Below are 24,371 nucleotides of genomic sequence, written 5' to 3'. Positions count from 1 at the left end.
AATCATGCCTCTTTGTTCTGGATCTTCCACCATTCTAGCCAAACATTCATACAAGCCATTTGTAACTTCATTATCAATAGTGAATCCCGAAGCATAACACAAGATGGGGTTCAAATAAAGGCCTGCAACATGTAATGGCCTATGAAGTTGCTTATCCCACCTTTCATCAATTATCTTCCAAAGGGGATTGTAGCTAAAAAAAGAGAGAATAATTGAGTTATTACTCAAACTACTAGATGTATAATTATAAAACAAAAATTAAGGTGGAAGATAATTACCTCTTAGTGTCGCATCTCGAAAAAACGCGATCCTTCGTGAGACGCTCGCACGCTCACGGAAAAGATGTTCGAACAGAGTCGCCACCGAACTTTATTTATTCCAATGAAGGAAAGGGAAAATATCGATAAAACCCACGAATAAACAATAAAAAGGAAATGGTCGTCACAACCAAATTCGGGTTCGGGAGTCGGTTACGCAAGGGGAAGGTATTAGCACCCCTCACGTCCGTTGTACTCAACGGGAACCACTTAGTTAAATTTATGATAGAGTGTTTAGCTAATGTTAATTATTATCTTCTACTTATCGGGCGAGAAAAAGAAAGAAAGAAAGGAAAGACTTAGGTTTTTTAATATTAATGTGCCTGACAAGATTTCGCAATCCTGCTCCTACGTATCTCCAGGTGCTATGAAGAACTCAAGGCAAACGTAGTTCTGCCCAAAGAGAACTACTGGGTGGATTGCTTTTAAAGAGAGTGATGCTTGGATTACATTTGAGCGATTAAACCTTTACTTGTTGCTCGTTCTTGGAGGCTGAAGTCTTTGTTTGTTTCGCATCCAAATGGATGTTGCATACTCTTTTCTGAAAATGTTTTCATGGTCGCGGAAGGGCGGAAAACAAGTTTGATTGGTTTGAGTGTTTTATTTGGATGATGATTACTCGAATGGCCGAGTAAGGCTACTTGTATCCAAGTACTCGAGAAGAGAAATAGAAGGCTCTAGACCATCTCCATTTTCATCCTTAATTGCAAAAGGATTTAAATAAGCTTAATGTATTTTGGACGGACGACAAATACTCGAATGACCGAGTAAGGCTACTCGTATCCAAGTACTCGAGGAAGGGAATGGAAGGCTCCAGACCACCTCCTTTTTCGTACCAGTTTTTTACGAAAATGAGTTTAATTTAAGGTTTGATTATGAAAAGAGTTTGGATGACGATTACTCGAATCGCCGAGTAAGGCTACTCGTATCCAAGTAATTGAGGAGAGGAATCGAAGACTCGAGACCATCTCCCTTTTCATCTTTTTTGAAATAATGTTTAAATATAATTAGGTATTTTGAATTTGACTAGGGAAAAGGCACTCGATGTTGGATCGAGGTTTTTATTCTTTGCGTTTGAATCGAAATAGAATAAAATGATTTGAAAGTTTTAAAAATGACGGAGAAGTGGATATGAAAATGGTTCTAGTTTTTTTGAAAATTGTTCGACGTTGGATCGAGTATTTGTTTTTGTTCTTTTCTAAAAATGATTGATTTTAATCTTTGAATTAACAATCAGCTAATACAATAAAGTAAATAAAAGCGGTAAATTTATTACAAATTTTCGGGAATGGGGATACAGTTTATCGAATGGGGATACGATACGATAATTAAATGATATAAGTTTTGAAAGACAATTGAAAAAAATAAAAGAATCTCGTTGTAAGAAGGCCCAAGAGAAAGCCAAGGGATTCGAAATAAAATCAAAAGTTAAACCAAAAAATTTAGCACTGTATTGAACATTTGTAAGGCGATTCATGTAGGAATCACCATATCTGAGACTGGTCAATAAGACTTTATGCGTATAAGCAAATTCCTGCAATTAAATTGAATTTTTAACTTCAAAATTGCTACGCATTTATGAAAAACCGACGGGACAAATAAATCGAATTTTTTTATAACAATTTAATCAATAAATAATTAATAAAAATAATGATAAATAATAAAAATAAAATAATAATAATAATAATAATAATAATAATAATAATAATAATAATTGATAATAAACAATAATACTAGAGCAATGCTATTTGGTAGCCTTATTTCATCAAAATCAACTAATGGTTAGTTTGTCCAATTACAGAAGCTGCTATAAGTTAACAACACAAAGTTGTTGTTTTAGAAAGATTAAAAAAAACCATAAAAGTGTACAGAATAATAATGGTGTAGGTTGAGCTTTCATCTCGTACTATCAAGCATTTTAAATAATAACAACAATAATAATAAATAATAAATAAAATAATCAACAAAAATAGTTAACAATAAATAATAATAAAAAAAACTATTATTATAATAATAACAACAATAATGACAAATTAATAATTTTGACAATAATAATTAAATGAAATAATAATAATATACTAATGAATAATAATAATAATAATAATAATAATATTAGTAATAATAGTCATGATAATATATATATTAATATATACTAATAGTAATGATAATAATAAATAGATAATATTCAATCAATAATAATATTAATCAATAACAATATTAATCAATAATAAAAATAAATATAAAAAGACAAGAACAAATAATAATTTAAGAAAAATGAAAAGAAAAAGGGGACAATGACGGTAAGAGGATAACAGCAAAGAAAGAAAAATAAAAAATAAAAAGTTTAAACAATTTCCTCTTCTTGTCCGCACCAGTCTAGCAATAACAACATATATCTTGTTTTCTTTCTTTTGAAAAAAAGAATTTATATAAAAAAAGGAAACTCTCCTCCTCCAATGTTTCAAAAAAAAAAAAATCAACATCAAAATTAAAAACAACAAAACTACATTGTTCCCCTCTCTCACTTACCGTTAGTCAAAGGATCTGGCGGTTTGCAACCTGAAGAGTGACGGTTCGTTGTTGTGTAGTTTTCTCCAACAAAAAGGTGTTCCGATGCGGTGGTGATTTGGTGTCGGTTGAAAACGATGGCGGAGAAATTTGGAGTTGGTTTGTGATGATGATGATATTTAGTAAATAATATGAATGAAGTTTTTGTGTGTTATGTTGAAGATAGAGTTGAGTTGTGTTTGAGAGATTGAAAAGTGAAAATATTTTTTCTCAGTTTTGTTGTTGCTTGGTGGTTGAAGAAGTGGAAAAATATTATTATTTTTTTTTTGATCAAAACTTCCTTTTTTGTGGTGATGATAATGAGATTTGAAAGAGATATTATGGGTTGGGCGGTTTATGAATAGTAGAGAAAGAGTGAGTTTTTGATGAAAGAAATTTAATATATTTTATGTTAGATATTTTTTTGTGTAAGTGTAAGATGTGAAGAAAAGAGGAAAGAGAGAAAGGAAAAAAAAGAGAATACTGAGAGTGAGAGGAAAAAGAAGAAAACGTGGAGAGAGAAAAGAAGGAAAGAGAGGAGAGAGAAAAAGAAGTAAACGCGGAGAGAGAAAAGAAGGAAAGAGAGGAGAGAGAAAAAATAAAAGAAAGAAAGGAAAAGAAGTTGAGAGAGAAGAAAAAGAAAAAAAAAAGAAAAAAGAAAAAAAAATGAAAATAAAACCAAGTGGTACTCCACCAATGGCTAAAGGAGTTTTTTTTTTATTTTAAAAAATGACTTTAAAATAAAAATAAATGATTTACTGGGTCGCTGGTAAAAAAATTAAATAATTTTGTTCTTACTATTTAAATAATAAATAAATAAAATACAAATATGAATAAAATAAAATTGACAACATAGATAATTCTAAATAATTCCTCATATTATTTTGGCGAAAGATAAAGAATAATAGGATAAAAAAGGAATAAAAATTGGACATAAAAAAATATCCAAAAAAAAATAAAGTGACAGCATAAAAATGATCAGCGCAAAATAAACTTCTCGAAAACATACAGGTTTTGATCAAATTTTAAAATAAAAATTGATCGATTAAAAAGGCTCAGGCGGGCATAAAAAATGCGACTGAAAGGTAGTCGAATAAAATAAAATGAGCATGCCAGGTTGAACTACGTGAACCATAGATCAATAAAACTGACGTCTGAAAGCTCAATTTTCGGCCACTAATTCGACGTATATTTGGGAAATGATTCAATCGGTTTGTCTGTAGATCTGAAAAAATTATCTGGCTGATATTTTAAACATTATGCAAAACAAAATGCATGTTGTGACAAGTATAAAAATGCAAATTTCATGTAAATGAACTGAATTATTTACTGAATAATCGTGAACAGACAATCAGATGCAACTGAATCGCTCTTGTACAATTTGTTGTTGATTCTCAAACAAAACCCTACAAAGATTCAGACAACGACAATACCCTTGATTATCACTTTCTGAACCTCTGAAACACGATGCAACAAAAAAATAAGCGAAGCAACAAGATTGAGAAATTAAGTCTTTTGACTTCTTAATCAACAGACAACTGAATGAGTACTATCAAAGTTGGATAAAATGTCAAAATTCTTGACTTTTTTACCTGAACCCTGATGAATGCTTTAAATTGATGAAATACACGACAAAATGGATCGATTTATGTTATGCTGATGCGAGTGAAAACTCAGGGTAAAATTTAGGGTATGACACTTAGCAATCCCATTAAAGCTTGATCGAATCTTCTCTTTCACCCGATCCATTTCTTCATAAATAAATCCCATGGCTGGCTTCTCATCGGAGTCCACCATACGCTTTACTCTAATAAATGGGAAAGCACCCCTCACACAATTCAAAACATTATTCCAAAATAACTTATCCAACACAATCTTTTCCACAATGATTCTATCTTTACTCTTTGCAATTTTGCTAGTCTTCCACTCTTTTGAATTGAACATATTAATTAGTTCACCTCGATGGTCATTCAAACACTCCAATGTCAAATAAGAAGTGGAAAAACAAGTCATTGCGGGTCGAATCAAATCAGCATTATTAGTAAACTTATGCAACAAAGAAATAAGACTTGTTCTTGCATAAATTTAAGTTGTGATCTTTTTATCCCTAGAAATTGTATCTTTGTGGAGAGATATTTTCTTCTCAAAATATCTCAACATCAAGTCAATGCAATGGGCAACACATGGTGTCCAATACAACGTGTTTCTCTTTTCCATCAACAATTCCCCTGCTACTTTGTAATTTGCAGCATTGTCGGTAACAACTTGTATAACATTTTCTTCTCCAACCTCTTCAACAATATCATTTATCATCTTAAAAAATTTATTTGTTGTCTTAGTTATATCAGATGCATCAAAAGACTTCAAAAAATAGTTCCTTTGGGACTATTCACCAGAAAATTCAGTATAGTCCTTCTCCTCCTATCGGTCCAACCAACTCTCATTATGGTGCATCCTAACTTCCTCCAAACAGCCCTATGCCCCTCTAAATCTTTGCTAATCTGACCATAATAATAATCTAAATACTTCACTCTAATCTCATGATAGGATGGTGGCTTAAATCCTATACCGTGTTTTATAGCAGATTCAAACATTTTTTGAAATTCTTCAGACCTTGCAACATTAAATGGAATAGAATTATTGTAAAAAAAAAAAGCAATATCCTTACATGCCTCATCCCTCAAATTCTGCTTATAGTTACCGTTGATTGTGGTCTGTTTTAGTGTACTGGTGATTCCTCTTTTGAACATATCCTTAGGTGTTATTTCCATCTGACTTTTCCTTTTTCCACTTGAACAACCAACAACTTCAAGATCATCATTGGCAACAACACTACCACCTTCAATGCTAATTTCTTGTGATTTTTGCAGCAACTTCGTTTGTAATTTGTAAATCTTATCCAATATTTTACTCTTGACGTCATCTGGAACAGCTAAATATGGCTTAACATTGTTTCTGGTTCCGGCCAAATGATGCTGCAAATGATAAACACCTCCTATAACTTCACCCTCACAGAATTTACACTTGACTCTTCTAGAAATTGGGTCAAGTAAAACACAATACTTCCATGTTGGATCAGTTTTCATTTCACAAGAATTTTTTGCAGGAGGAGTGGGAGCAGAAGCACCACTTTCAACTGTTGATGAAACATTCTGTTTATTTGAAGCCATATGTTGAAGAACGGTGGTAGGAAGGTGAACACAGAGGGAGAAGAACGGTGGTAGGAAGAAGGTGAACACAGAGGGAGAAGAACGAAGATGATGAAGGAGAAGAATGGCTATGATGAAGGTGGAAAGTTACAGAGAGAGATCGTTAAAGGAGGAGTAAGAGTAAAGAGGCCGTCGTTTTGTCTTTTGGTGTTTTAGGGTTAAGACTTAAAGAGTGAGAATTTAATTTAAAAATCGGGTCACTTAAAAAAACCGACCAGGTAAAAAGCCCAGAAAAATAGGCCCAGGCGCCCAACACTATATCTTTTACGATCTTACTATGGAAAACTCAATCTTGACTACTAAGATATACGAAAAAGATATTTTCAAGATCGTAGCACTAAAAGGTAAATTTGGCACGTAAGATCTTACGATCCAGCACTCGATCTTGATTATATTGTGAGGTGGTCTTAAAGTGGATTAGTGATCAAAATTGGCAGGATGTGGTAGTTACAATCAGACTCCAAAATTATGGTAAAGTGTGTTCATGGTTTGTTTAACAATGCTGAAATTAATATATTCATTTTGTATTGCGTGTATTTATTATCTTGTTCTTCTACTTCTAATTTAATTGCATAAATGAGATGTTTTCTGTCAAAAAAAAATATTTTTGAAATAACTCATTTTTTAAATTATATACCAAAATAATCACATTTTTAATTTATTTATCAAACTAACCATATTTCATGTAAAATGTGAGAGCATATGTCACTCCAATTTGCGCATATATGTAAAATGTAAGAGTATGTGTCACTTCAATTGACGCATGCATGTAAAATGTGGGAGCATGCATCACTTCAATTGGCGCATGCATGTAAAATATAAGAACATGTGTTATTGCAATTGGCGCGTGCATGTAAAATGAAGGAACATGCGTAACTACAATTGGCGTATGCATGTAAAAAAAATAAAGGAATATGCATGCGCCACTGCACATGGTGAATTAACATGCATATGTCACTCTTAGTAGCGACTGAGTACAATTTGATCAATGCACCATAACAAATGGTGTCTCAGTTTATTTTTTTATATTGATAAATACTTTTAAATCGTGGTTATTTTCATATTATTCTTGAAAAAAACGGTTATTTTAAAAAATAAAAATAAAAAATATATATAAAAGTTAAATAATGAGCAAGTAAGAAAATGATTAATAAAAATGGCTTAATATAGTAAAATTAGGAATATATTAAAAAAATTGAGTATTGATTTTAAGAAACCAACTAATGTATTAGAAGAACTCTATAAATCAGATTCAGGATGGTTAGTGGATTTAGTTGAAGCATGAACTTAATTAGAGGATAAAAGCACTTAACTAAGTTGGATTTAGCAGAAGGTAAATAAATTATTAGGCTAAAATCAATTTATGTTCAAAGATGTTAGTGGCTAATATTAGACTAAAAAACAATTAATGACTATTTGGAAATCAATTATGGGTAAGGCAGATTTGAAAATTAGTTAAGTTAGTTACAATGGGTTAATATGAGTTGAATAGTTAGTATAAATAGTTTTAATTAGTAGAGATAATCCTTAACTAAGATATTGAAAGTAATATAGTTAAAAGGAATAATTATTTAATTCATAAGTACTAAGTCAACCAGGTAATTAGGTAGTTAATATTAATTAACAAATAATCATGTTAAGTTACCAAGTTGTTAAATTTTATTTAATAATTAATGAGTGATTATTAACATCTCATAAAATTATTTCATTTGAATTTTTTCCCTGTTTCAAAATAATTTTCCATTAATAATATCAATAAAATATTTATTATTTTCCCACTAATATACTCATATTTATTAGTAACTTTTATTTTATTCAACTAGTATATTAATTACAATTAATAAGAATAATTTAATAAATAATATTAATTTTATTATTAAAACCAACACATCTAATATTTTTTTTAAATGTTCATCGTTCAAATAAAACAATAAAACTCACGGAGTAATTAATAGTACTTATGTGTACTCGAATAAGTAGAGTATCTGTGTCATTTGCACATTGTCACTATATATTAATATGTGATGTATCATATATGTTGAAGATATGTGATAAATATGTTGTTTCGGAATTGCATCTTATGAGTACTTGAATAAGTAGAGTCTTTAAGATATGGTACGTTGTCACTCTATGTTAATAATATGCGATATGAATGATGATAAAGATTGATAAAATAAAATTGTGTTACTCGAACCTGTGTTGTCCATTATATATGCTTTATAAGCATGTGTTTTGATTATCACCATACAGACCAACCCTTTCAAATGTGTTGCGGTATAAAAACCGTTTCCAAGTTCTCACAATGTCCAGAATTAACAAGTATTTACATTTTTTAATGACTTAGTGACAATTTTGTTCTCACAATGTTCTATTTGATTCCAGTTCTATTGTTTTAGGTAGAGTTAAAATACATCACTATTGCCACCTCGTCTTACTCTAGCCTGTTATTTATATATGCAACATTAACCAGATATTTTTGTTCTATCCTATTTTAATACGTAAACGCTACTAGTGTGATTGTGTATAATTTGAATGGGTTTAGAGGAAGGGGATGGCAATGCTTAATGCAAAATAATAAAATAAAACGAATTATATGACTTTGAACCAACTTTGTTGATGATGGTATAACTTGACTCAACATGTATATATTTCAATTCATATACCAAACGTTCCTGTCTATGACAATATGACAATGTCTCTACCTAAAACTCATTTCTTGCATGAAAGATAGATGCCCGATATTATAGCAACCCCAGCCACGCCAACACCGACAGATGTTAAGACTCTCATTGCAGAGATAGCCGGTTTGGGAGATGGAACTGTCAGGAGATCCTTCATCTGATAACAGCAAGGAAAATTGGGGTCAGAACATCTGTCAATGACTAATACAAGAATGGTACTACAACTTTGAAGAGACAGAAATCACAATGTGTCTGTGTTAGAATGGGTAATATAGGAGTATCCAAAGAATGCTTTGTGCTAAAAATAATTTGAAACTCCAGTGTATCTACATTGACTTGCACAGAGAATAAGCTCTAGCATTTATTAAGATTATATAGAGAAATAACTGAATGTTCACATACCACGACAGGTTGCTTCCAATTCTTCTTTATTCCTTGAAGATGCCCCTTTCCAACAACAGCAACAACTGATCTGCTCTCGTTTGCCACTTTTAATAATGTGGAGGACATGTACCTGGATAGATGCAATAACAATCATACATTATATAAGACACAACATAAATACGTATACAGCTTCTAGATAAAGCAGAGGTCAATTGAAATAATGCAGTCACCCTCAAGTCTAGATACAATGGAGGTCAGTTGAACTCAGTTATCAATCCCGGGAAATAGCGGCACAGCGTGGAGGCCACCTGCTATGAGAAAGCAGATAGCGTCTCCGTTTGAGATCTCAGTCGTGATAGGCGAGTTTGTAGGAGCGGGGAGCACTTCCCGGCTCAGAGTGGGTTAAAACCCACTATCCATTCTAACGCTGAAATACCCTATTTACCCTTAAAAAATAACATTGGAGGCCTTTTTGTGTTATTTTACAGTGTACTGTAGCCAAGGTTGTTAAAATTCCGATTTAAAACCTATACTCTATAGATCTCACATTTCTAGGTCAGCAATTCATGTTAAATCGCTGGTAAAAACATTTTTATGTAAAATCGTATCTTGGGACGATTTAAAGCAATTTAAATTACTCTGAAATTGGTTCAATTGTGTAAAATCGTTGGATTTTACTCTTCTACCCGATTTTACCTTTTTTTTGTCAAATTCTAAAAAGCCCATTTTATATTTTGCCCCATGAATTCAAAGAACCTTTATCAACTCGAGATAAATTTGATCAAGTGGAAGATGAAGACACCAATGAAGATGACGTTGTATAAAGAATGAACTTTCGATTAAGTTGAAGATGAAGATGAAAACACTTGATTTTTTGAACTTGAGAAACTTATAAAATTCATGTTTTTTGGATGTTACTTTAGTATATTGTTGTTTTATAATTAAGTTAAGAATTTAAATTATTGATGCATTTATAATGTTATATAAGTATATGTATATTTCGTGCATATAAATTTAATACTCTATTATTTTAATATGAGGTAAACTCTGGGATTTTACGTTTCGATTTTTCGTTTTGATTTTACCTAGGCTAAACAAATCAATGTCAAAACTCAATTCTAACAACCTTGACTGTAGCCCTAAACTCATAATCCTCATCGTTCTCACTCTTCTCTAGTTTGGGCTCTACGTTCTCATCGTTCTCACTCTTCGCTAGTTCGCTTCCACCACTGCCATATTTGAATCCTCCCTTCCTAGTGCCGCCGACTGCAAAGCTCTCTCTTTTCAGGTTGGTTATTCATTCCTCTGTTCTCACTATCTTCTGTTTTTCTTCTTTTCTCATCATCATCTGTTCTTCTTCTTCTCTCACCATCTTCTTTTGTGTTTAGATTTAATGGACTCTGTTTTTCTTAAGTAATAATAAGTTCTTCTTTTCATCTGTTCTTATCTTCTCATTGTCCTCTGTTTTTTTCAAGTAATAACAAGTTCATGACTTCCTATGTTTTATAGTTATTATTCAGATTAGTCCAAAAAATAGTCAAATAGTGGTTATCCTGCTATCCGCCATCCCATTTTTAGGGTTGGCCGCTCCGCTATCCTGCTATCCACCATCATATGTTTTTTCACTGATATACTGTTATTTCATCAATGAAGAAACTGTTTCATCTGGACTCCAGAATGCTAGTGCACTATTAAAGGGCGTTACTGGATGATATCATCCCAAAAAAAAAAACTTAACAGTATGGTCAATTCAAAAGTATTTCCATATCCTAAGCTCTGAAACAAATCAGGCACTTGGTAAAAAGTCCAAGCTTCCAAGATATTTGAATTCCGACCTCCAGGTTTGGTTAGAATATGCAGAAAATTCCATTACCAAAACCATGTCTAGGATGCTCTCCAAGAACCCCTCATTTAAGAGTAAAGCGGGCAACAGGTGACAGACACAATAAATGAATCTTTAAATTGAATTAAGTGCAATAGAGCTTACTGATCTCGTTCGTGGACAAGGGTCTCCATTAAAGTTGGAAACTCCTTACTCATTTCTTGAATAACAAGAGTTAGCATGTCACTGTCATCCATTTCCTTTAGCTGAAGAACCAAAGCAAAGCCATGTTAGGATATAGACAAGAAGTTTGCATTAACACGTATAATTCAAAACTTATCACTACCGGTGCATGAAAATCGTGAAATATACCATTTTATTAAGATCATCGGAGCTGGGTAAAAAAACTGCCTGGAAAAGTAAAGAGTACACCAATTTTGTCTTGTACCAAAGTGGCATCTTACTCCATGTTCTCTTTAATGTAATCTGTCTCAATCCAAACCAAAACCCATTAACACAGCAACGGGAAACTTCTAAAACATAATCATACAATCAAACCAAGTTGAAAACACTTTGATAAAACTGCAGATACTGAAAAAGTAAATAAACAAATTAGGGTGCATCTAGAGAAGTTTTGTGAAAAAACATATGCAGTATTATGAATTATGATGTAGCTTATTTATAACAACATTTTTTTAGAAGATATATTACTTTTAACTTCTATTAAAAACACAAGTATTTTGTTTTCAAATTTTACCTTTCATTCACTATGCACTACTATAGTACATACCAATATTTCTCCAACAGCCATAGAAAGAATTAATAGTAAAATAATTGAATACTTTCAAGAAAGCAGACATTCAGAAGTTGAGGAAAAAGACATAGAATTATGTTGTTGGGTTGAATTGTTACAGAGTAGGCCTTTATGCAAGTATACAAACTAACAAAACGGCAGGCGATGTGATATGTCGGTCATGAGTTCTAGTCGCTATAACAGCCATTTTTTGCTTACAGCAGTGATGAGACAACATACACAATGGATCTACTCTCTACAAATCCCAAAATGGTGTGAGCATAATGCATTTCGCCACTTATTATTTAATGTAAAGTGTATACTAGTAATACAGAAATAGCACAAAGGAGATATTGAGAATTTTTACAGCAGAGCAAGAGAAAAAAAAAAGTGATGTTGCACTCCTTGTATGCTACTATTATACTAGCATTACTAATTAATGATTTAATAAAATATCAAGAGTTAAAAACATGCTAAGAATGGATAGTACATTACATATATGCAATATCAGTGACTTTTCTTTAAAAATATTATCCAACCTGTACAGGGCGGTCACCGAGTATCACCCTGCCACCATACTTGATTGCTTCTTCATATGCGACACGAAACTCAGAGCCAGGAAATACCTCAAGCTTACTGGCAACCTGTCAGAAATTGAAGGGCAGAAAAAGCCCAGTACATCAGAAATAAAGCATTCTTGAAAAAAAAGGAATGAAAGAATATTAGTTGAAAAGGTAATCAGGATGCTAAATATGGTTGTCAAACATAGAAACATGCCTTGGCTAGGAACCAGCCATAGAGTACTCCGAACATGTTCTGTTTTTTCTTCAAATTTTCAATCATTTCTCTCATAGTAGGTACCTAGATGAAAATAGACAACTAAATGACAACCAGAATAATGATGAAAATAAAGAAACTTGATAATGATATAGTTAAACAATATTTTATAGACCACTAAAACCATGCCAATTATCATTTTCTTACTGAAGAAAAGGATGTTTTTTTTTGCCTCCTTTATACACAAGGAAAAATAAAATACACATAAAAAGCAAGCTTAAAGGTTTAAAACATCAAGTTAAATAAGCAAATATATCTTATTAAACAATGAAAATGTAAAATAAAATGATGATGTTCATCCTTTAGTCAGCACAACACCAGTAAGCAATGTAAATATTAGGAAATCAGATACTTGACCATTTAAGTAACCCTGCCATTTCAAAAAAAAAAAACTAACCCTGCACTCATCTAATGCAGAACTGAAGCACGTTGATATTCTCTTACAGTAAAATACTTTCCATAGAAAGTGATAAAATAATAAGAACAAAGATAATGATGGGAATCAGAAATTCAAAATCAGAAATTAAGTAAGCAGGGGGAATAACAATGGAAAATATTTGATTATCAAAGAAAATAAAATTGTAGAAGGAAAAGTATTCCAAACTACCCAAGAGATAAGCTTCTCAGAGAAGAAACAATTCTCTCTCTGCCCAAACCAATACGGTTCCTAACGGAATAATTCTCAAGCCTTCTCTCTTGCTATCCCTATCCTTTATATAACTATCATTCCCCTCAAACCAACTAGCCACATCAACAAATATAACTCATTCCTCTATTTGACACATTTGGTGGGCTTAGGCCCAAACCAAGTACGTAACAATACCCCGCCCCTTGAAAAACAGCCTTGACCCCAAGGCTGAGATATCCATCCCTTGCTGCCAAATCTTTCCTCGGCACAAACACTTGCATCTGTCAAATACAAAGTTGAGCAACCCATATAAAAAGGGTAAACCACTCCAGCAGTAGTCACAAGTTGTAGCAGCCATGGGAAAATTGAGTTCTCCTGGGTCCCATTGCCTGATCAACATTGAGTAATGCAATGACATTATCTTCTCATGACCTGGTGATCCCCTTGGCTTGTCACACTACTTGGACTCACTTCAACAACTAAAATCACACCACCTTCCATGGTTTTCCTGTTTGAGCATGTATCTCCACACATAGAAACTCTTGAGGGATTTTTCTGGTGAAAAGATTAAAACAGACATCATATATTACATTCACCGCCTTCTTGAGTGACTTAGTTGCCGACTCTAATGGCCCCAGTGCCAAACCATCAGTTTTATCAGTTTTCTCTACAGATTTATTTTAAATAGGTCTCATACATGACAAAATTCTGTAAACCAATGGGAAGACTTCTGAATTTTTACATACTTGTTGAATAAGTCAATTTGGTTTTTAGAATTATTTCTATTGTTTGTTTTTAATTAATTGTTTGTTGCTTTCAATTCCTATTTTCTCTCACACTTAGGATATGTTGTTAGTGTGTGAGGTAGTTTCCTATTTTCTAGGTAGTAAGTTGTATTGCTAAGTCTTGCACACACTTAAGATATGTTGTTAGTGTGTGAGATAGTTTCCTATTTTTTAGGTAGTCAGTTGTACTGCTAAGTCTATAAACTTGGCCCTTTGAGTTTCTAATAAGGAACGCAGAACAGAACCATTTTTTCTGTGTTAACATCTGACATCAGAGCTAGGTGTATAGCAAGTAAAGAGAAGCAGCAGACTTCAATCATGGCTACAACCACGGATGGCAACTTCGTGCAACCTGCAATTCCAAAATTGAGTGAGCATTATGATCATTGGGTAATGCTCATGGAGAATTTTTTAAGGTCAAAGGAGTATTGGAATCTTATAGATCCAGGGATTCCTCAACATGCTGATGGTACTGTATTAACGGAGAACGAGAAAAAAACGGTGAACGAGCTTAAGCTAAAAGATTTGAAGGTAAAGAATTACCTCTTTCAAGCAATCGATCGATCTGTGCTTGAAACAATTTTAAAGAAGGAGACATCAAAAGAGATCTAGGATTCCTTAAAACAGAAATACCAAGGCACTGCTAGAGGGAAGCGAGCACAGCTTCAAGCCCTACGACGTGAGTGGGAGATTTTGCAGATGAAGAATGGAGAATCAGTTAATGACTATTTTGCTCGAACTCTCACTATTGCAAATAAGATGCGAATGTACGGTGAACAAATGTCGGATCTTACTGTTGTCGAAAAGATTCTTCGCTCAATGACCTCCAGGTATGATTATGTAGTGTGTGCTATCGAAGAATCTCATGTTTTGGATTCCATGACTGTAGATGAACTCCAAAGTAGTTTGTTGGTACACGAACAACGAATGAATGGGCACAATTCACATGAAGAGCAAGTGTTGAAAGTAACTCGAGATGAGACAAATACCGTGGCCGTGGAAGAGGTGACTTTCGGAGTGGATTTGCTCGAGGAAGAGGCAGAGGAGGCAGACAACGAGTAGACAAGGCAGCAGTGGAATGTTATTACTGTCATGAGTTTGGACATTTTCAATATGAATGCCCAAAGAAACCACAGGACAGCATTGCAAATTATGTTGAGACCAATGAGGAAGCAGTGTTACTCATGGCACAACTTTCATCAGAGGGAAAATCAAACACACAAGACATGTGGTTCATCGATTCAGGCTGCAGCAACCACATGACAGGAAGAAAGGATTGGTTCTCCTTCATTGATGAAAGTTTTTCAGATGAAGTGAAATTAGGGAATAATTATGCTCTAAAGGTCTGTGGAAAAGGTATGGTTAAACTTTTGATAAACGGAGTTGTGCATTTTCTAAATGATGTATTTTATGTGCCTGAGCTGAAAAATAATTTATTTAGTGTGGGGCAACTTCTGGAAAGAGGGTTAACAGTTGAAATGAAGCAAAACAAATGTAGAGTGTTTAAAGAAAATGGCCTTATTTTTGAAACCTACATGACTACTAATCGTATGTTTGCTATTCATGTAAAATCCGGAGTCTCCCAATCCTGCTTTCAGGTTAGTTCTGTGCCACCAGCTCAAGTATGGCACTCTCGTTATGGTCACTTGAGCTACAGTGGACTGAAAACTTTAATGGAGCATGACATGGTGAAAGGGTTGCCCTCCTTTAAACCAACATCTCAACTTTGTGAACATTGCCTCAAAGGGAATCATCAACGAGACCCTTTTCCACGACAAAGTAATTGGCGGGCATCTCAGTTGTTGCAGTTAATTCACTCAGATATTTGTGGTCCTATCAATCCTACATCCAATGGAAATAAAAGGTACATACTCACTTTCATTGATGATTTAAGTAGGAAAGTATGGGTATATTTTCTTACGGAGAAAAGTGAAACTTTTGGTGCATTTAAAGAGTTTAAAGCATTAGTTGAAAAACAAGTTGGCGCTCCCATTCAAATATTACGTACCGATAGAGGGGGAGAGTATCTTTCTAAAGAGTTTGCTGAATTTTGCAGTAAACATGGTATTGAAAGGCAACTCACTGCTTCATACACGCCACAACAAAATGGTGTGGCTGAGAGAAAAAATCAAACGATTATAAATATGGTTCGCAGTGTTTTGGTGGAAAAGGGAGTTCCAAGATCTTTTTGGCCAGAAGCTGTAAAATGGGTGATTCATATTTTAAACAGAAGCCCGACTCTTGCTGTCAAGAACGTCACACCAGAGGAAGCATGGAGCGGAATTAAGCCGTCTGTTTCATATTTTAGAATCTTTGGCAGCATTGGATACGTTCATGTACCTGATCAGAAAAGGAGCAAACTTGATGATAAAAGTATCAAATGTGTGTTGTTTGGTGTAAGTGAGGAGTCTAAGGCCTACAAACTTTATGATCCAATCAAGAAGAAAATCTGGGAATTTTCTATAAGGCTGGAGGAAATGAAGAATTAATTGCTTATACCGACAGTGATTATGCAGGAGACCTTGATGACAGGAAGAGCACTTCGGGCTATGCTTTCTTGCTGGGAGGAGGTGTTATTTCTTGGGTGTCGAAGAAGCAGTCGGTTGTTAGCTTATCCACAACAGAAGCAGAGTTTATAGCAGCCGCGTTATGTGTTTGTCAATGTGTTTAGTTGAGAAGAATTTTGGAACATCTAAGTCATTGTCAAGAAGGAGCTACTGTGGTGTTTTGTGATAATGTCTCAACAATTAAATTATCCAAAAATCCAGTTTTGCATGGAAGAAGTAAACATATTGATGTTCGATTTCATTTTTTGAGAAATTTATGTAATGATGGTGTTATTGAGCTGAATTATTGCAATACAAGAGATCAGTTAGCACACATCATGACAAAGCCACTTAAAGTTGAAGAATTCCAACATATGTTGAGTGCTCTAGGAATGCTTGATGAGTCTGAGATAAACTGTTGCAAGGAGCATACAGTTTAAGGGAGGAATTGTTGAATAAGTCAATTTGATTTTTAGAATTATTTCTATTGTTTGTTTTTAATTAATTGTTTGTTGCTTTCAATTCCTACTTTCTCTCACACTTAGGATATGCTGTTAGTGTGTGAGGTAGTTTCCTATTTTCTAGGTAGTAAGTTGTATTGCTAAGTCTTGCACACACTTAAGATATGCTGTTAGTGTGTGAGGTAGTTTCCTATTTTTTAGGTAGTCAGTTGTACTGCTAAGTCTATAAACTTGACCCTTTGAGTTTCTAATAAGGAACGCATAACAGAACCATTTTTTCTGTGTTAACAACTACACACACAAACTTGTTTGGATGCAAACTCATCATCCAATAGTTTTGATCTGGCTTCTTTTGTTTAGTAGCGCTGAAGTTTGGTGTTTTAAATGTGGTACATAAATGTTCCTTTTGGTGTTTTTATTGTGGTACATAAATGTTCCATTTTGAAGGAAGTATTTAGTTGGGCCATGGAACCAAGGGTATGGAATAAATGGATTAGAAAATAAAAGTGCTTGGGACATGCATGAAAAAACCACTGCCACGTTAGTTGAGGTAGAACTCTGACCAAACTTTGATGCTCTCATCATATGATGTAGACAATATGTGGGAAGGGGTAAACCAATTAAACTGAAGCCCACATATTGCACTTATTATATAATAAGGCTTAACTTGCATCTCACATTTTAGGATCATCTCTATAGGGTGAGAGGACTCCTTTTGTGATAAGTGAGGGACAGCTGGGTCATTAATTGATTGTCTAGAAATTTGGAAAGTGGGTAATAGTTGGTTGCTCCATTCTGCCCCTTCATCTTCCAGAAGGTTCCAAACAGAAACAACAACCACGAGACTTACCTGATCGGCATGCACGTGCTCAACTGGTACGGAATTCTTCCTTGCCGCAAAGAAGTTGGTTGTCTGAGACTGTGGAGGATTCACACCTCCTGAACCTGTGTATGTATGGTGGTTCTGGTGGTGGTGGGATCATGGTCGGACCTCCCAGAACTTGCTTTCTGATGTGGACACATGCGAGTTCCGATCTATTACCACAACACATACACCCGTGCCCGGCGGTTTTATAGGTGGTGAGGGAGCAACCGGAATCTGAGCAATTCGATTCTCTCTATTTGTCACATAGTCGATGTACTTGATTTCCAGGACCACCACAAAGAGAGTGGCGTCTGTTGGCTCAGGCGGTGGTTTGAGAATAAGTGCATTCTCATTCCTTCCTTGCAGATCAAAACTTGAAGAGATCTGTGTATGTGAATCCACGTTTGGCGGTTCCGGTGGGGGTCGGAGTTTGACGACAACCGCTTGGATTATTTGAATCTCATTTGCCACCACATAAAGGTCAGCGTCTGGTGGCTCCGGCGACAGAGGTGGCTGAAAAACAAACACCTGCTCCTTTCTTCTTTGCATCTCATTCATTCTTCCGTTAAACATTGCTTTTGTTCCTCGTTTTTGGTAATCCGTTTCTATCACTGGATCAACAATCTCTTTGGAGTCAAATTCTACTTTTGTATAACATTTTGCTCCTCGTTCAACACTGAAGTTCATCTCCTCTAACTTTGGCCCATTGTATGTTTCTGTCAACACTGAAGTTCAACTCCTCTAACTTTGGCTCATTGTATGTTTCTGTCACCTTCACCCCAATAATAAAACCATAGCATCGCTCCTTCATCTTCCATGCTCATGTCACCTTCACCCCAATAATAAAATCATAGCATCGCTCCTTCATCTTCCATGCTCATGAACGCGGATTGCAACTTATCCTCATAATGAATTTTGTTCTTCTCAAAGAACTTTTCAGCCATGGAGATCCACCCATCAGGATTTGTCCCCATAAAATCTGGTAATTCCCTCTTCATAGTCCATAGGTCATCCATCGCTGGCTCTCCGTGTAGCTATCCGGTAGTTTTCGGCGACTTCTGACAATTATCTAGAAGTTATCTGGCAGACTCCAGAAGTTTCCAGCAATTATCTAGAAGTTATCCGGTAGTTCAGACCAATGATGGGAATCCGAAATTCAAAATCAGAAATTAAGTAACCAGGAGGAAAAACAATGGTAAATGTAAATGTATTTGATTGACGAAGAAAATAAAATTGTAGAAGGAAAAGAGTTCCAAACTACCCCATAGCTAAACTCCTCGTAGAAGAGACAATTCTCTCTCTGCCCAAACCAATATGGTTCCTAACTGAATAATTCTCAATCCTTCTCTCTTGCTATCCCTATCTTTTATATAACAATCACTCCCCTCTAACCAACTAGCCACATCAACAAATATAACACATTTGTTCGGCTTAGGCCCAAACCAAGTACCTAACATTCTAGCTATAAACTAAACCAAGTACCTAACATTCTAGCTATAAACTATTTGACATGTTTTTTCCAAATATTCTCTATTACTAGAAAATTTATGCGCCCCGAATATATTACTAGTTGGTATTCACTTTCGTGAAACAAAAATGATTCAAAAAGCAAAAATTTGCTTGTCATATTTGGGTGATATCATAAATCACTTGTCATTCAAGCTAGTTTTAACAAAAATCAATTTGGTCACCCCACAACCAAACCCACACATAGAAAGTCCCAATTTTTTTTTTGCAGGACCCACAAAAATTCACATTAGAAAGAGTGTATCATACGGTGCATTGCCAACCTTGCTCATGGTAAAACACCAAGTTAAAAAGTAGAGACCTTAAGATTTTGAAGGGTAAGAATTGACACGCGACTCGAGCACAATTCGAGGAAGACAGCCTGCAGAAAACATAGATCAACCATATGGTTTCATCATTAAAAATGTACAAAGAAAAGAAAGGGAAACAGCATGAAACAAAAATCAGGCAGCTCAGCCTATAGTTTAATAATGGAGTTCAAAGGGAAAACAACACCTCTGGTTTCAGTAAACTGACAATAGCTTGAACTTCTCTGCTTGATTCCTGCAACATAGTTCAATATAAATGTTAAGCTTTAACTCATTCAGTCCACCCCAATTCAACTGTGACGAATTCAATTGAGACCACAACCGCGACCACCAACTTATGTCTACATTTTGCTGCAATATCAAGGTCAAACCTCTAGCACCGGCACCTCAAAAAGAAATGTGTGTATGTGTAAGGTGTCCGAAACCGTGTCAATGCCGGTGTCGTCTTTCCGGTGTGTGTTTCATAGTTTGCAACTTAACAGCAGCTAACACCGCATTTTAGAGTCATGCATTTTACAAAACAAAGGGCAATTCAAATTGAAATGAACTAATAAAAACACCATACCAATCAAAATTGAAATGAATGAATAGAAACAAAATGCCTGATGAAAAAAAGAAAAGAAAAACCCCTAATTCTTTGTTATGAATATACAGTGAAAATGCACAATGCAACTAAAACAAAAAAACAAAAAAAAAAAGTCGCACCAAAACTAAAACACCAAATTACCTCCGAGACATGAGCGGTACCGACCAAGTAAACATCGCAAACACCGCCCTCAGCGGAGGACTCACACGTCAACACGATCACATTTCTCGAGAGTTCCTCCGGAAGCGCAACCGGGGTGCGATCTACATCCACCGAGGCTTCTTCAGGGGCAGCCGAAGCTGCATCGACGGCATCAGAGGAATGATCAATTCGAACCATGCTATCAGACAAGCTCTCCATTTTCAGATCGTGGATGTGGACGAATTCTTCTCCCTCAACAGCGGGAGTGTGGGATTCCGGTGGTTGTGCATCCATTGCCGGCGAGTGTTTTCGGCGGAGATTGAGATCGGTTGTGGTTGAGAATTGGGGTAAGGTGACGGTTTGGGGAAGGGAGGTGGTTGTTCTGAGTGATGATTTGGGACGATGAATGAAAGGAACGAGTCGAGCGAGTTGAGTACGAGTGACCAGGTGAGTCATAAGCAAACGAAAACTGAATATGGTTTCTTTCTCACTCAAAGTGATAAAACTAAAGTGTGTACGAATGGGAGTTATTCTATAATAGTGTATTTTTTTTAGAATTCTAATCTAAAGTAATCTTCTTTCTTTAGATTTGAGAAAATCAATTACCAACAAAGTACAATTCTATCTATTTAATTTGTTTGTCTAACATTCCCATGTTCCCTAAAGGTGTTTATAGATTTTTTTTCTCACTCACACAGTAAAATAATTTAATTTAGTTATAATAAAAAGTATTTCTTATTAATTAATTAAAAATATTTTTTTTCTTATTTAGTTATAAAAATCAGACAGATATGTTTTACGATAAATACAAAAAATTATTCTTTTAATTTGTATTTATTTTTAATTATCTAATAAATGTTCTATAAATGTTGGTTATTAATTAATTAAATTATATATTCTTTAATTAAGTCAAAATTAATACTGAATTAAAATTAATATTTTTTAATATTATCAACATAAAAATGAGAACAAATATGCTATAATAACTATAACTATTTTGAATTCTTATGATGTTGTTTTATTTTAGTAATAATTCCCTTAAATATATTTTAGAAGGTACAATTTATACACATGATAAGTATTTTGTCACAAATCAATTAGTTGAATTTTTATATTTTTAAAATGAAAATGAGAATGTTTAAACTATACAACTCATAATTTTTATAAAATAAACTAATTATAAATTTTTCATATTATTCTTTTGGAAATGAAATAACTAGGGAGCATATAAATATTAACTCATGACAAATATGTGTTATTAATTAATTAGTTGAAATTAATATTATTTTGTAATATCATTGGAAATAAGTGGAGAACAATTATAATTAAATAATTTTATAATTCATTAATTATATAGTTTTTCACACTTTAATTTTGTTATGTTACTTTTACAAAAAAATGAGTGTAAGAGAAATAAAAAATATTACTAAAGAATTTGTGTGATCATACAATTCATATAAAAGACAAATATCTATCATTAATTAATTAGCTTAATTTTGTGTTTTTTAACATCTTTAATAATATTTAAATAATTATAAGTTATGATAATTATCATACACGGGACAAGTATTTGTCACTAAAAATATATATTTTTATAAAATATATATAATCACTCAGACGCATTTAGACAGACTTTCACATACTTCAAGACTTGATTTGGTTGATCTTTACTTTGAGACAAGGCTTGAGTTAAATTCCTTTTAGGTGTCACCATCCGAGAATCCAATTTATCAAACTCTATTGATATGGTTGCATGTTGAACCGTTTTATGTTTGACTTTAGTTGTTATTATCAAGGATTAGTTGTCATCATCAAAAGCATTCTTTAATGGAACTTCATTGATTAGTAACTTGCAAAACAAGGTTCCACAGTTGGAGGTTCCTGCATGATGTTTTGAGGTGTTTGTTCCTTGTTTTTGTGCTTAATATGGACATAGGATTTTTGTCCATCTACCATGTTTTTAGTCTTATTGCCTTCATCAGTAATCATATTTCTTCTTCTACAAAAACCAACATAGCAGAATTCTACAAGCTTTTCATATTCTATTTCAACAAAGAAAGCAAAACCAACCATTTTCAACACGGATTTTGTAAGTTAAGTCTTTGTGTAGGTCAATATCCACCAAAACTCTAACAAAATTCCCAATTGATCTATCAAAATCTAATTTGCTTAGCGTATATTGTGAAACTAATTTTAGGTCTCTACTATTCTTGTGAGGGGTCATGGATCCTGACCCAGACCTGAGAGGAGGTTTGGTTGACAATGGAGGTAACAAAGTTCATAAGTCAGGGAAGAGTTTGAGAACACCTGAATTTAAGTTCGAAGAACTTGTGGATTTTACTACGTGCACATCTTTGAGACAAGAGAATGTGAACTCGTAGAAGCCTTTTCCTAGAAAAGTTATTCCCCGATTTCCAATGGATGACTACTGAGAAGCAAGCTTTGTTCTAACATTAGCTACAACCAATGGTGTTGTACCTTTAGGCTATAATATCCTTTCATGAAGGTTATGTTTGGAATCTCGAAGCCCTAGTCGGTATTATTTGTTTAATATTGTAATGGCTAAATGGTCTCCTTTGAGACATGAGATAGGAAGTTGAATTTGAGAAATGCTACAAACATTAACCATTATGTTTGCAAAAGTTTTTTGTTTAGTTTACTCTTTGGATTTTTTCATTTTGCTTGGGTGTTGCCTTTTCTATTTTCCCGTTTACAAGAGCATTTGTTTCAGGGAAGAGGAAAGTGAATGTGCACGGGGTTCATAATGGAGTGCAAGTTAAAGGAGAAGATGAAGAATGATTTTAGGTCAATCGAGTTTCCCAGAATATTTGAGCCCTCCAAGAACTTGACACTTTTTCTATTACTAGATCTTGAACAAAAATAATATTTTTTTATTTGGAATTTTTTAATGCTTGAATATATGAATTCTTGACCTTATATATATATATATATATATATATATATATATATATATATATATATATATATATATGTTTTGTTGGTTCTTTTAGGTAGAGATGTTCGTGGACCGCTTTGGTTCGGTTTTGAGAGAATTTGATACACAAATCGATCAAAAATATATAGATTGATTTGGATTGGTTTTGGGAGAAGAAAAGTAGTAGTCGTGGTACCTAGACAATGGCTGCTCACGACATATGACAGAAGAAAAGCATATGTTCCAAACCCTAACTCTAAAAGAGGGAGGAACTGTGGGATTTGGAGGAAACCAGAAAGGAAATATCATTGGTATGGGTATTGTTGGTAACTCCTTTATCTCAATAAATAATGTTTGGCTTGTAGGTGGATTTAAACATAACCTACTGAGCATTAGTCAATTTTGTGACAGTGGTCATGAAGTCATGTTTGATAAGAACAACTGCATAGTCATAAATGAATCTGACAACTCCATAATATTCAAAGGTAAGAGCAAAAGGTATATTTATAAAATTAATTTTTCTGAATTGTTTGATCAGAAGGTATTTTGCCTTCTATTATTGAGTGATGAGAAGTGGCTCTAACATAGAAGGTTAGTTCATTATAACTGGAGATTAATCTCTAAACTTAGCAAGTTAAAACTTATTAAAGGATTTATATACCTCAATTATCACTCATATGCTCTTTGTGGAGCATGCCAAGTAGGGAAAATTAGTAAAACTTCTTTCAAAACTAAAAACATTGTCTCTACCTCCAGACCCTTAGAATTGATTCACATTGATTTGTTTGGTCCTGTTAGTATTGCATCAATCAATGGGAATAAATATGGATTATTCATTGTTGATGACTATAGCAGATGAACTTGGGTTAAATTTCTTAAAACCAATGATGAACCATAGGTTGTGTTTAGAATCTTCTGCATAAACGTACAAACTGAAAAGAAATAAATTTTTTTGAAGGTATTAAGTGATCATGGTGGTGAATTTGAAAATGAGCCATT

At 33.8% G+C, this 24,371-nt stretch overlaps 2 protein-coding genes and 1 long non-coding RNA gene across 3 annotated transcripts; all 3 read right to left on the bottom strand.

Annotated features, from left to right (window-relative positions):
• Positions 1-4,949: 4,949 nt before the first annotated feature.
• On the bottom strand, positions 4,950-6,034 carry LOC127104174 (uncharacterized). Its single transcript, XM_051041375.1, has 2 exons — positions 5,258-6,034; positions 4,950-5,177 (listed from the first exon to the last, which is right to left on the bottom strand). The coding sequence occupies exons 1-2, from the start codon at positions 6,032-6,034 to the stop codon at positions 4,950-4,952; spliced, it is 1,005 nt and encodes a 334-aa protein (XP_050897332.1).
• A 2,614-nt stretch (positions 6,035-8,648) lies between these two features.
• Positions 8,649-21,031, bottom strand: LOC127105484 (uncharacterized). The gene is made up of 9 exons (XM_051042677.1): positions 20,438-21,031; positions 19,898-19,945; positions 19,704-19,763; positions 12,531-12,614; positions 12,293-12,397; positions 11,333-11,446; positions 11,126-11,226; positions 9,157-9,268; positions 8,649-8,911 (listed from the first exon to the last, which is right to left on the bottom strand). Exons 1-9 carry the CDS (start codon positions 20,891-20,893, stop codon positions 8,783-8,785), a joined length of 1,209 nt encoding a protein of 402 aa, XP_050898634.1. The 5' UTR covers positions 20,894-21,031; the 3' UTR covers positions 8,649-8,782.
• Positions 13,965-19,693, bottom strand: LOC127105485 (uncharacterized). The gene is made up of 2 exons (XR_007795013.1): positions 18,705-19,693; positions 13,965-18,647 (listed from the first exon to the last, which is right to left on the bottom strand). It is a non-coding gene; the product is annotated as an uncharacterized LOC127105485 (long non-coding RNA).
• Positions 21,032-24,371: the final 3,340 nt, after the last annotated feature.

Source organism: Lathyrus oleraceus, chromosome 7, assembly GCF_024323335.1.
Source record: "Lathyrus oleraceus cultivar Zhongwan6 chromosome 7, CAAS_Psat_ZW6_1.0, whole genome shotgun sequence".
NCBI classification, from domain to species: Eukaryota; Viridiplantae; Streptophyta; class Magnoliopsida; order Fabales; family Fabaceae; genus Lathyrus; species Lathyrus oleraceus.
This window is presented reverse-complemented; position numbering and strand designations above follow the sequence as displayed.